This window comes from Salminus brasiliensis, chromosome 5 (assembly GCF_030463535.1).
Source record: "Salminus brasiliensis chromosome 5, fSalBra1.hap2, whole genome shotgun sequence".
Lineage (NCBI taxonomy): Eukaryota > Metazoa > Chordata > Actinopteri > Characiformes > Bryconidae > Salminus > Salminus brasiliensis.
Window position 1 is genome coordinate 102369 of NC_132882.1, and position 16350 is coordinate 118718.

Below are 16350 nucleotides of genomic sequence, written 5' to 3' on the forward strand. Positions count from 1 at the left end.
GGATCTGTTGAACTGTAGGCAATTACTATTTCAGTTCAGTGTGTGAAACAATATGAGTGTGAATCAGTGTGTGTAACTGTATGAATCAGTGTGTAAAACAGTGTGAGTGGATCAGCGTGTGTAACTGTGAGTGTGAAACAGTGTAAGTGAATTAGTGTGTGTAACAGTGTGAATTAGTGTGTGTAACAGTGTGAGTGAATCAGTCTGAAACTGTGAGTGGATCAGTGTGTAAATCAGTGTATGAAACAATTGTGTGAAACAGTTTGAGTGAATCAGTGTGTGTAACAGTGTGTATAACAGTGTGTGTGAATCAGTGTGTGTAACAGTGTGTATAACAGTGTTAGTGAATCAGTGTGTGTAACAGTGTGTATAACAGTGTGTGTGAATCAGTGTGTGTAACAGTGTTAGTGAATCAGTGTGTGTAACAGTGTTAGTGAATCAGTGTGTGTAACAGTGTGTATAACAGTGTTAGTGAATCAGTGTGTGTAACAGTGTTAGTGAATCAGTGTGTGTAACAGTGTGTATAACAGTGCTAGTGAATCAGTGTGTGTAACAGTGTTAGTGAATCAGTGTGTGTAATGGCTTTAGTAAGTTTGAGTGTTTTGTTTCTATCACAGTTAGGGGAGGAGTCTTAGAACCAATTAAACCAATGTATTATAGATCAAAAGTATTTTATGACACTTTTCTCTACATCGCTGAAGAGCCCCCCCCGTCTCTCTCTCAGGGCGGAGTGTAAGATGACTCAGCAGGTCTCAGAGTTGAGGAGGCCAGCAATGCGGAAGTGCTCCAGTGTGTCCTCCTCGTCTCCCCCCAGTGCGGCCCGCCGACTCTATAGGAACCTGTCGGGAAAATTCCGCACCAACCCTGGCCTGGACACCACCACGGCCACCGGATGCTCTGACAGGGAGCACATCCGCAAGGCCACTGCAGTGAGGACACACAGTCAAACACCCACACCACACACACCACCAACAGTGTCACTGCTGATCTGAGAACTGCCATCTCATAAAATCTGCACAGAAGCAGAACTGGGTAGAGGGATCTGACCAATGAACTTTAGTCAGTAACTGGGTTTCTAAAAAAATGGCCAGTGAGTGGAAGCAGAAGATAGGTATTTCTAATTAAGTGTCCAATTATCTGACTCTCTCTCTCTGTCTTTGGCGCAGGATGCCATTACTGGTTGTAATGCTGGGTCTGTGTGTGTGTAGTTGCAAGGTAACGGTGTGGTGTTTGAGGCAGTGGAGCAGCAGGACCTGGAGCTGGTGCAGACTCTGCTGAAGGAGTTCAGTCCTGAGGACCTGGACCTCAACACTCCCAACAGTGAGGGACTGCTGCCGCTGGACATCGCCATTCTGACCAATAACGTCCCAATGGCCAAAATACTGCTGCAGTCCGGAGCTAAAGAGAGCCCACACTGTGAGTAAAACACACACACACAACACACACATACACAATACACATGCAACACACGTTTGAAGACGTTTCTTGATATTAAACCCAGAATGTCTGTTTGCTCTAAAATCTGAACAGATCTTGAGATTGTGTGTATTTTCATACTTGTCCTGAATTTAAACCATGGAAATATGCAAACACGCACACACACATACACACACACATATGCACACACACACACACATACGCATACAAACTTAAAGTCACACTCTGCCTCCCTCTCATCCCTGTGGCTTATATCAAAGCCATAATCAAACTCCATATGAGCAGCCCTTACATCAAAGGAAAGAGTTCTCTCTCTCTCTCACACACACACACACACACAAACTTCATTTGGTATTTAAAGCCACCTCAGCTACACCAGCGCCAGCGTTTCTCCTGTAACACATCACCATATTGAGAACATATTGTGCCTTAGGCAGTTAAAGTCTCTCTCTCTCTCACACACACACACAGACACTCTGCACACTTTACAGACACACCCACAAACACTGTACAGACACACACACACTGTACAGACACACACACACTGTACAGACACACTGTACAGACACACACACACTGTACAGACACACTGCACGAACAGACATACACACTGTGCAGACATACAAACTGTACACACACTGTGCACACCAGCAGTCTGTTTCCTGCTGCCAGTGCTCCAGTAATGCTGCCATGTTGAGGGTGTGTGTGTTCAGGAACGTGTGTTTCTGTAGAGCTTTTACTAGGCTTGTGTGTTCATATTTATAAAATTTATAGATTTATATGTAGTGATTTTATCAGTGAACATCACACGCAGCTTGACAGAGGTCCAGGTTCTAACCTGTAATAAGAGAACCACAGGAGAACCTAAGACTTAGAAGAGGAACCTGTTCTCCTCTGGCTGATGATAAAGGTAAAGCTCACAGTAACAAGCTGAGGTTCTGATCTGAGGTCAGTGTGTGCTCTGTTTGGGCTAAAGCGTCCGGTGACACACCTTCATCCTGTCTGTCCCCATGTGCTCATTATTACACTCCTATCTGTGTTTGTTCCTTGTCTCCGCCTTAGTCCCGCCTTTTCATTAGTGTTCCCACCCGTGCCTCCTTTCATGGCCTCCCCAGGGTGCCGTTAGTTGGTGGTGTGTGTTGCTTGTTTGGATCCTGTGTGTTTGTTTGTTTTGTTGCTTTATTTTTCAGTTTGTGTTTCTGAATTTTTGGTTTGCTTTGTTTTGTTTTGTTATTTCTAATAAATCAACCAGCATTTACGTCCACCTCTGCCTCCACCTTCGCACCCACCTCTGCCTCCAAGCTCCACAACTGTGACATCAGTATAATTTCCCCTTTTAACAAAGACTCTTTCATGTCAAAGTGAAAGCAGATTTCTATAAATATAAATATATGTCCCCCAAACACATTGTCCAGTCTGATGATCATCACACCATAGAACCTTTGTCCAGTTGAGCTCCCACAGGCCTCTGGATGAACTGTAGAGGAAGTGTATCTCTCTGTGTGCTGCTCTCCCATAAAGCCCTGACTGCTGACGAACCCGGCCAACAGGTCTCGTACTCAGAGTCCCTCTCAGGAGATGTTCAGTAACTTGGACTTTTTTTGTGTCAGTGCTCTGACCAACCAGAGGCTGTAGTTTCCAGTCTTTATACGACAGTCACCTGAGACTCATTCACTGCTCTCAGGTGATCTCTTCCACTAACTGTAAGGCCACCAGCCGTTAAAGCAAATAATTGAACAAATACAAGCGCAGTAAAACAGAGGGTTGATGATAATTCTGCACGGATGGGAGAGAAAACACTAACACACTCTTACACACCACGTCCGCAATCTGCTGGAGCAGCAGCAACACCCCCTGAGGCTCGGAGACCAGAGAGCGTTTAATCATTTATTGACATATTCATACTGATCGTCATTAATCTGATCTTCATGTCTACAGTGGACTCTCCAGACTACTCCTCAGGCCTTCTGGTTTGAGGCCCCATGAGACCCCCTGTCCAGGCATCATCCTTCCCTGGAGCCCCTGTAGTTATAGAGAGTAAATGTGGACTGAAGCTCATTTAATGACTGTATTTAACGACCGTCACCTGCACTGCTGACTTACCTCGTCTGTGTGTGTCTGTGTGTGTGTGTGTGTGTGTGTGTGTATAGTTGTGAGTCCAGAGAGCCGGGCACTGCACCTGGCTGCTCTGGTGCAGGAGGCAGAGCTTCGGGTGTCTGAACTGGTTGCCCAGGTAACAGGGGTGGGGCCAGTAGAGAGGGAGGAGTCAGACAGAGAGCGACAGCTAAAGGCCTGGGAGTGGAGGCTGCGCCTTTATAAACGCATGCAGACTGGATACACGCATGCTAGTGAGTAACACACACACGCTCACTCACACACAAAATTACAATACTGTGACTGTACAAAATACTGTGTGTGTGTGTGTTTGTGTGTGTGTGTGTGTGTGTGTGTGTGTGTGTGTGTGAATAGGCCCCCCTGACCCCCCCAGTGAAGTGTGTGTGTGTGTAAGTGGCTCCTCCAGCCTCACAGTTCACTTCCAGGAGCCGATCTGCCTCAACTCTGCTGTTGTCACCAAGTATCGTGGTCAGTGATCTTTAATTCCTCACCATCACCCCAACACACACACACACTCACTCTCTCTCTCTCTCTCTCTCTCTCTCTCTCACATACATACACACACACACACTCACTATCTCACACTCTCTCACTCTTTCACACACACTCACACATAATCACACTCTCACACACTCACACTCTCTCACACTCTCACACACAATCTATCAAATGTTTACTCTCTCACACACACACACACTCTCTAACATTCACTCTCACACACTCACTCTCTCACACACTCACACTCTTAGTTAATATTGATAGAGAAATTTGTGATAGATATATTAGTGATTAGTGATAGCATTATTACTGGTAGAGATATTAGTGATTAGTGATAGAGATATGTGATATATTAGTGATTAGGGATAGCATTATTAATGATAAAGATATTAGTGATAGATATATTAGTGATTGGGATAGCGTTATTAATGATAGAGATATTAGTGATAGATATATTAGTGAGTAGTAATAGAGATAATAGTGGTAGAGATATTAGTGATTAGTGATAGAGATATGTGTGATATATTAGTGATTAGGGATAGCATTATTAATGATAAAGATATTAGTGATAGATATATTAGTGATTGGGATAGCGTTATTAATGATAAAGATATTAGTGATAGATATATTAGTGATTGGGATAGCGTTATTAATGATAGAGATATTAGTGATAGATATATTAGTGAGTAGTAATAGAGATAATAGTGGTAGAGATATTAGTGATTAGTGATAGAGATATGTGTGATATATTAGTGATTAGGGATAGCGTTATTAATGATAGAGATATTAGTGATAGATATATTAGTGATTAGGGATAGCGTTATTAATGATAGAGATATTAGTGATAGATATATTAGTGAGTAGGAATAGAGATAATAGTGGTAGAGATATTAGTGATAGATATATTAGTGAGTAGGAATAGAGATAATAGTGGTAGAGATATTAGTGATAGATATATTAGTGAGTAGGAATAGAGATAATAGTGGTAGAGATATTAGTGATTAGTGAAAGAGATATTAGTCATATATTAGTGATTAATGAAAGAGATATGTGTGAGATATTAGTGATTAGTGATAGTTATTAATGATAGAGATAGTAGTAGAGGTATTTGTAATTAGTGATACAGATAATACTGGTAAAGATATTAGTGATTAGTGATATTTCTTGGCCTCAATATCATTGAGCCACTCTGGGGAGAGTGTTCATGCAAGACAGCCCAGGAATTTACAGGAGCTGGAGGCTTTTTGGCAAGAAGAATGGGCAGCTTTACCATCTGAGAAAATAAAAAGCCTCATCCACAACCACCACAAAAGACTTCAAGCTGTCACTGATGTTAGAGGGAGCAATACCCGGTATTAAGAACTGGGGTATGTGAACTTTTGATCAGGGTCATTTGGATGTTTTTGGTTGTCATTATGATTTAAAGAGAAAACACAATTCTCTTTGACAATAAATGGCTTCACCGAACCACTAACCATGAGTGGAAAAAGTGTGTGTTATCATATCGTTATCATATTCTCTGAAAAAAGGCCAAGAAGAAAAAAATCTGCCGGAGTATGTACACTTTTGAGCACAACTGTATTAATGATAGAGATATTAGTGATAGATATATTAGTCATACAGCTATTAGTCATTTTGATATTAGTCATTTTGATATTAGTAATTTTGATATTAGTAATAGAGATATTAGTGATAGAGATATTAGTGATAGAGATATTACAGCTTATTGATAGATATGTTAGTGATTAATCATAGAGGAGTTATTGATTTGTGATAAAGGAATTAGTTCTGATAAGGAAGGTGTGTGTGTGTGTGTGTGTGTGTTTCAGTTATGTGGAGTGGTTCTCAGTGCTTTACTCCTCCGCTGGGTGAGATGGTGATTGAGGACACAAGTCAACTACAGTGTGACATCACAGGACTAACAACTGTGAGTATACACCTACTCACACTTACACACACACACACACACACACACACACAATGAAACTCTTTATACACACCACCATTCACTCATACACACTATTCATATATACTGATATATTTCACACTATTAGACATTTTAACACACCTTTTTACACACACAATTATTAATGATCACAACACACAACTACTCATGTAGTAGTTTTACACCACTACACTTTACTACACATTACACAGTTGATATGTACATCTATACTCTCTCCATGAAATTACACTTATACACACTTTTAAATTACACTACTGCTACACACAACACTGCACTGTTACAACTTCACACATTTACACACCTATGCATGTTGTTTTACAAAACTGTGCATTAATGCTGTTGCGCAAACCTACACAAAATAATACTCATCATTTCACACATTGCAGTGTGTTGTATTTGTTTTAATTACTGTATTAATTATTGTGTGTGCGTGTACACACTGCAGGGTGTGCCTTACTACATCCAGGTGTTTGCGTATAACATGAAGGGATGGAGCTCACCACAGATTTCTGTACCAGCTTGTGCTATACCTTCCAGTGAGTACACACGCACACACACTGAAATACACACTCTCAAACAAAAAATCATGCTATTAGTACTTTCCTAAGTTGTTACCTTAAACCTACATATACAGTACACAACATACAAACGTGTGTGTGTATGTGTGTGTGTGTATGTGTATGTGTGTGTGTGTATGTGTGTGTGTGTGTGTGTGTGTGCATTTTTGTTATTGGCTTTAAGGCTGCAGTGTTTGTATCCTTGTTTTTATGTTTGTGAGGACAGGCACTCTTTTTTGCTGGCATTTTGAGGTGTGTGTATGTGTGAGTATGTGTTTGTGTGTGTGTGCGTGTTAATTTAGATGTGTGTGTTTGTGTTTTCCATTTCAACTCCCACTGGAAATATTTGCATGTCTATGAGAGAGCTGTAAAGTAGCAGACAGAACGGCTCTTATACACCCGTTCTCTCTCTCTCTCTCTCTCTCTCTCTCGCACACACACACACACACATTCACATTCACGATGCTTTGAGTCTGCAACTGCTTCTCACACATACATATGTTTCCGAATACACATTTTTTAAGAGCTCTACACACACACACACACACATACACACACACACACACACACATACAAATACACACTCTGGCGGGTTGTTTGGTGTAAAGAGAGTGTCTGTATTGGGCATTCCGGGAATAGAGTGTGTGTCCCCTCCCCCCAGCGGAGCCACCGGCACATCAGCCTGTTTACTGTGTGTGTGTGTGTGTTTGTGTGTGTGTGTCTACGGACTACGGACACTAGGTGGATACTGAATGACTCACTGTGGCACGCTATTACACTGTTATGCACCACTGTACACCATTACACTATTAAAACCCACTGTACACTATTACACTATTAAACACCACTGTACACATTACACTATTAAAACCCACTGTACACTATTACACTATTAAAACCCACTGTACACTATTACACTATTAAACACCACTGTACACATTACACTATTAAAACCCACTGTACACTATTACACTATTAAACACCACTGTACACCATTACACTATTAAAACCCACTGTAGACTATTACACTATTAAAACCTACTGTACACCATTACACTAATAAAACCCACTGTAAACTATTACACTATTAAACACCACTGTACACTATTACACTATTAAAACCCACTGTACACCATTACACTATTAAATCCCACTGTAGACTATTACACTATTAAAACCCACTGTACACCATTACACTATTAAAACCCACTGTACACTATTACACTATTAAAACCCACTGTACACCATTACACTATTAAATCCCACTGTAGACTATTACACTATTAAAACCCACTGTACACCATTACACTATTAAAACCCACTGTAGACTATTACACTATTAAAACCCACTGTAGACTATTACACTATTAAAACCCACTGTACACCATTACACTATTAAAACCAACAGTAGACTATTACACTATTAAAACCCACTGTAGACTATTACACTATTAAAACCCACTGTAGACCATTACACTATTAAAACCCACTGTAGACTATTACACTATTAAACACCACTGTACACTATTACACTATTAAACACCACTGTACACTATTACACTATTAAAACCCACTGTAGACCATTACACTATTAAAACCCACTGTACACCATTACACTATTAAAACCCACTGTAGACTATTACACTATTAAACCCCACTGTAGACCATTACACTATTAAAACCCACTGTACACTATTACACTATTAAACACCACTGTACACTATTACACTATTAAAAACCACTGTACACTATTACACTATTAAAACCCACTGTACACTATTAAACACCACTGTACATCATTACACTATTGAAACCAACTGTAGACTATTACACTATTAAAACCCACTGTACACTATTACACTATTAAAAATCACTGTACACTATTACACTATTAAACACCACTGTACACCATTACACTATTAAAACCCACTGTACACTATTACACTATTAAACACCACTGTACACCATTACACTATTAAAACCCACTGTAGACTATAACACTATTAAGACCTACTGTACACCATTACACTATTAAAACCCACTGTAGACTATAACACTATTAAGACCTACTGTACACCATTACACTATTAAAACCCACTGTACACTATTACACTATTAAACACCACTGTACACTATTACACTATTAAAACCCACTGTACAGTATTACACTATTAAACACCACTGTACACTCTTACACTATTAAAACCCACTGTACACCATTACACTATTAAAACCCACTGTACACCATTACACTATTAAAACCCATTGTAGACTATTACACTATTAAACACCACTGTACACTATTACACTATTAAACACCACTGTAGACTATTACACTATTAAAACCCACTGTAGACTATTACACTATTAAACACCACTGTACACTATTACACTATTAAAAACCACTGTACACTATTACACTATTAAAACCCACTGTACACTATTAAACACCACTGTATATCATTACACTATTGAAACCAACTGTAGACTATTACACTATTAAAACCCACTGTAGACCATTACACTATTAAACACCACTGTACACTATTACACTATTAAACACCACTGTACACTATTACACTATTAAACACCACTGTACACTATTACACTATTAAAACCCACTGTACACTATTAAACACCACTGTACATCATTACACTATTGAAACCAACTGTAGACTATTACACTATTAAAACCCACTGTAGACCATTACACTATTGAAACCAACTGTAGACTATTACACTATTAAAACCCACTGTAGACCATTACACTATTAAACACAACTGTACACTATTACACTATTAAACACCACTGTACACTATTACACTATTAAAAACCACTGTACACTATTACACTATTAAACACCACTGTACACCATTACACTATTAAAACCCACTGTACACTATTACACTATTAAAACCCACTGTACACTATTAAAACCTACTGTACACCATTACACTATTAAAACCCACTGTACACTATTACACTATTAAAAACCACTGTACACTATTACACTATTAAACACCACTGTACACCATTACACTATTAAAACCCACTGTACACTATTACACTATTAAACACCACTGTACACCATTACACTATTAAAACCCACTGTAGACTATAACACTATTAAAACCTACTGTACACCATTACACTATTAAAACCCACTGTACACTATTACACTATTAAACACCACTGTACACTATTACACTATTAAAACCCACTGTACAGTATTACACTATTAAACACCACTGTACACTCTTACACTATTAAAACCCACTGTACACCATTACACTATTAAAACCCACTGTACATCATTACACTATTAAAACCCATTGTAGACTATTACACTATTAAACACCACTGTACACTATTACACTATTAAACACCACTGTAGACTATTACACTATTAAAACCCACTGTAGACTATTACACTATTAAACACCACTGTACACTATTACACTATTAAAAACCACTGTACACTATTACACTATTAAAACCCACTGTACACTATTAAACACCACTGTACATCATTACACTATTGAAACCAACTGTAGACTATTACACTATTAAAACCCACTGTAGACCGTTACACTATTAAACACCACTGTACACTATTACACTATTAAACACCACTGTACACTATTACACTATTAAAAACCACTGTACACTATTACACTATTAAAACCCACTGTACACTATTAAACACCACTGTACATCATTACACTATTGAAACCAACTGTAGACTATTACACTATTAAAACCCACTGTAGACTATTACACTATTAAAACCCACTGTAGACCATTACACTATTAAACACAACTGTACACTATTACACTATTAAACACCACTGTACACTATTACACTATTAAAAACCACTGTACACTATTACACTATTAAACACCACTGTACACCATTACACTATTAAAACCCACTGTACACTATTACACTATTAAAACCCACTGTACACTATTAAAACCTACTGTACACCATTACACTATTAAAACCCACTGTACACTATTACACTATTAAACACCACTGTACACTATTACACTATTAAAACCCACTGTACACTATTACACTATTAAAACCCACTGTACACCATTACACTATTAAACACCACTGTACACTATTACACTATTAAACACCACTGTACACTATTACACTATTAAAGACCACTGTACACTATTACACTATTAAACACCACTGTACACCATTACACTATTAAAACCCACTGTACACTATTACACTATTAAACACCACTGTACACCATTACACTATTAAAACCCAATGTAGACTATTACACTATTAAAACCTACTGTACACCATTACACTATTAAAACCCACTGTACACTATTACACTATTAAAACCTACTGTACACCATTACACTATTAAATCCCACTGTAGACTATTACACTATTAAAACCCACTGTACACCATTACACTATTAAAACCCACTGTACACTATTACACTATTAAACACCACTGTAGACTATTACACTATTAAAACCCACTGTAGACTATTACACTATTAAACACCACTGTACACTATTACACTATTAAAACCCACTGTAGACCATTACACTATTAAAACCCACTGTAGACTATTACACTATTAAAACCCACTGTACACCATTACACTATTAAAACCCACTGTACACCATTACACTATTAAAACCCACTGTACACTATTACACTATTAAACACCACTGTACACCATTACACTATTAAAACCCACTGTACACTATTACACTATTAAACACCACTGTACACCATTACACTATTAAAACCCACTGTAGACTATTACACTATTAAAACCCACTGTACACCATTACACTATTAAAACCCACTGTAGACTATTACACTATTAAAACCCACTGTAGACTATTACACTATTAAAACCCACTGTACACCATTACACTATTAAAACCAACAGTAGACTATTACACTATTAAAACCCACTGTAGACTATTACACTATTAAAACCCACTGTAGACCATTACACTATTAAAACCCACTGTAGACTATTACACTATTAAACACCACTGTACACTATTACACTATTAAACACCACTGTACACTATTACACTATTAAAACCCACTGTAGACCATTACACTATTAAAACCCACTGTACACCATTACACTATTAAAACCCACTGTAGACTATTACACTATTAAAACCCACTGTAGACCATTACACTATTAAAACCCACTGTACACTATTACACTATTAAACACCACTGTACACTATTACACTATTAAAAACCACTGTACACTATTACACTATTAAAACCCACTGTACACTATTAAACACCACTGTACATCATTACACTATTGAAACCAACTGTAGACTATTACACTATTAAAACCCACTGTACACTATTACACTATTAAAAATCACTGTACACTATTACACTATTAAACACCACTGTACACCATTACACTATTAAAACCCACTGTACACTATTACACTATTAAACACCACTGTACACCATTACACTATTAAAACCCACTGTAGACTATAACACTATTAAGACCTACTGTACACCATTACACTATTAAAACCCACTGTAGACTATAACACTATTAAGACCTACTGTACACCATTACACTATTAAAACCCACTGTACACTATTACACTATTAAACACCACTGTACACTATTACACTATTAAAACCCACTGTACAGTATTACACTATTAAACACCACTGTACACTCTTACACTATTAAAACCCACTGTACACCATTACACTATTAAAACCCACTGTACACCATTACACTATTAAAACCCATTGTAGACTATTACACTATTAAACACCACTGTACACTATTACACTATTAAACACCACTGTAGACTATTACACTATTAAAACCCACTGTAGACTATAACACTATTAAACACCACTGTACACTATTACACTATTAAAAACCACTGTACACTATTACACTATTAAAACCCACTGTACACTATTAAACACCACTGTATATCATTACACTATTGAAACCAACTGTAGACTATTACACTATTAAAACCCACTGTAGACCATTACACTATTAAACACCACTGTACACTATTACACTATTAAACACCACTGTACACTATTACACTATTAAACACCACTGTACACTATTACACTATTAAAACCCACTGTACACTATTAAACACCACTGTACATCATTACACTATTGAAACCAACTGTAGACTATTACACTATTAAAACCCACTGTAGACCATTACACTATTGAAACCAACTGTAGACTATTACACTATTAAAACCCACTGTAGACCATTACACTATTAAACACAACTGTACACTATTACACTATTAAACACCACTGTACACTATTACACTATTAAAAACCACTGTACACTATTACACTATTAAACACCACTGTACACCATTACACTATTAAAACCCACTGTACACTATTACACTATTAAAACCCACTGTACACTATTAAAACCTACTGTACACCATTACACTATTAAAACCCACTGTACACTATTACACTATTAAAAACCACTGTACACTATTACACTATTAAACACCACTGTACACCATTACACTATTAAAACCCACTGTACACTATTACACTATTAAACACCACTGTACACCATTACACTATTAAAACCCACTGTAGACTATAACACTATTAAAACCTACTGTACACCATTACACTATTAAAACCCACTGTACACTATTACACTATTAAACACCACTGTACACTATTACACTATTAAAACCCACTGTACAGTATTACACTATTAAACACCACTGTACACTCTTACACTATTAAAACCCACTGTAGACTATTACACTATTAAACACCACTGTACACTATTACACTATTAAAAACCACTGTACACTATTACACTATTAAAACCCACTGTACACTATTAAACACCACTGTATATCATTACACTATTGAAACCAACTGTAGACTATTACACTATTAAAACCCACTGTAGACCATTACACTATTAAACACCACTGTACACTATTACACTATTAAACACCACTGTACACTATTACACTATTAAAACCCACTGTACACTATTAAACACCACTGTACATCATTACACTATTGAAACCAACTGTAGACTATTACACTATTAAAACCCACTGTAGACCATTACACTATTGAAACCAACTGTAGACTATTACACTATTAAAACCCACTGTACACTATTAAAACCTACTGTACACCATTACACTATTAAAACCCACTGTACACTATTACACTATTAAAAACCACTGTACACTATTACACTATTAAACACCACTGTACACCATTACACTATTAAAACCCACTGTACACTATTACACTATTAAACACCACTGTACACCATTACACTATTAAAACCCACTGTAGACTATAACACTATTAAAACCTACTGTACACCATTACACTATTAAAACCCACTGTACACTATTAAACACCACTGTACACTATTACACTATTAAAACCCACTGTACAGTATTACACTATTAAACACCACTGTACACTCTTACACTATTAAAACCCACTGTAGACTATTACACTATTAAACACCACTGTACACTATTACACTATTAAAAACCACTGTACACTATTACACTATTAAAACCCACTGTACACTATTAAAACCTAGTGTACACCATTACACTATTAAAACCCACTGTACACTATTACACTATTAAAAACCACTGTACACTATTACACTATTAAACACCACTGTACACCATTACACTATTAAAACCCACTGTACACTATTACACTATTAAACACCACTGTACACCATTACACTATTAAAACCCACTGTAGACTATAACACTATTAAAACCTACTGTACACCATTACACTATTAAAACCCACTGTACACTATTACACTATTAAACACCACTGTACACTATTACACTATTAAAACCCACTGTACAGTATTACACTATTAAACACCACTGTACACTCTTACACTATTAAAACCCACTGTAGACTATTACACTATTAAACACCACTGTACACTATTACACTATTAAAAACCACTGTACACTATTACACTATTAAAACCCACTGTACACTATTAAACACCACTGTATATCATTACACTATTGAAACCAACTGTAGACTATTACACTATTAAAACCCACTGTAGACCATTACACTATTAAACACCACTGTACACTATTACACTATTAAACACCACTGTACACTATTACACTATTAAACACCACTGTACACTATTACACTATTAAAACCCACTGTACACTATTAAACACCACTGTACATCATTACACTATTGAAACCAACTGTAGACTATTACACTATTAAAACCCACTGTAGACCATTACACTATTGAAACCAACTGTAGACTATTACACTATTAAAACCCACTGTAGACCATTACACTATTAAACACAACTGTACACTATTACACTATTAAACACCACTGTACACTATTACACTATTAAAAACCACTGTACACTATTACACTATTAAACACCACTGTACACCATTACACTATTAAAACCCACTGTACACTATTACACTATTAAAACCCACTGTACACTATTAAAACCTACTGTACACCATTACACTATTAAAACCCACTGTACACTATTACACTATTAAAAACCACTGTACACTATTACACTATTAAACACCACTGTACACCATTACACTATTAAAACCCACTGTACACTATTACACTATTAAACACCACTGTACACCATTACACTATTAAAACCCACTGTAGACTATAACACTATTAAAACCTACTGTACACCATTACACTATTAAAACCCACTGTACACTATTACACTATTAAACACCACTGTACACTATTACACTATTAAAACCCACTGTACAGTATTACACTATTAAACACCACTGTACACTCTTACACTATTAAAACCCACTGTACACCATTACACTATTAAAACCCACTGTACATCATTACACTATTAAAACCCATTGTAGACTATTACACTATTAAACACCACTGTACACTATTACACTATTAAACACCACTGTAGACTATTACACTATTAAAACCCACTGTAGACTATTACACTATTAAACACCACTGTACACTATTACACTATTAAAACCCACTGTACAGTATTACACTATTAAACACCACTGTACACTCTTACACTATTAAAACCCACTGTAGACTATTACACTATTAAACACCACTGTACACTATTACACTATTAAAAACCACTGTACACTATTACACTATTAAAACCCACTGTACACTATTAAACACCACTGTATATCATTACACTATTGAAACCAACTGTAGACTATTACACTATTAAAACCCACTGTAGACCATTACACTATTAAACACCACTGTACACTATTACACTATTAAACACCACTGTACACTATTACACTATTAAAACCCACTGTACACTATTAAACACCACTGTACATCATTACACTATTGAAACCAACTGTAGACTATTACACTATTAAAACCCACTGTAGACCATTACACTATTGAAACCAACTGTAGACTATTACACTATTAAAACCCACTGTACACTATTAAAACCTACTGTACACCATTACACTATTAAAACCCACTGTACACTATTACACTATTAAAAACCACTGTACACTATTACACTATTAAACACCACTGTACACCATTACACTATTAAAACCCACTGTACACTATTACACTATTAAACACCACTGTACACCATTACACTATTAAAACCCACTGTAGACTATAACACTATTAAAACCTACTGTACACCATTACACTATTAAAACCCACTGTACAC

General features: G+C 36.7%; 1 protein-coding gene across 5 annotated transcripts in view; it reads left to right on the plus strand.

Moving 5' to 3' along the window:
• Positions 1-16350, plus strand: part of ankfn1b (ankyrin repeat and fibronectin type III domain containing 1b) — a 151964-nt gene that overhangs the window by 99740 nt on the left and 35874 nt on the right. For all 5 annotated transcript variants that reach the window (XM_072679182.1, XM_072679181.1, XM_072679180.1 and 2 more), the window contains 6 exons: positions 725-929; positions 1209-1416; positions 3588-3785; positions 3907-4020; positions 5880-5977; positions 6462-6552. In XM_072679182.1, the coding sequence (XP_072535283.1) occupies positions 725-929; positions 1209-1416; positions 3588-3785; positions 3907-4020; positions 5880-5977; positions 6462-6552 (914 nt within the window). The remainder of the gene's footprint in view (positions 1-724; positions 930-1208; positions 1417-3587; positions 3786-3906; positions 4021-5879; positions 5978-6461; positions 6553-16350) is intronic.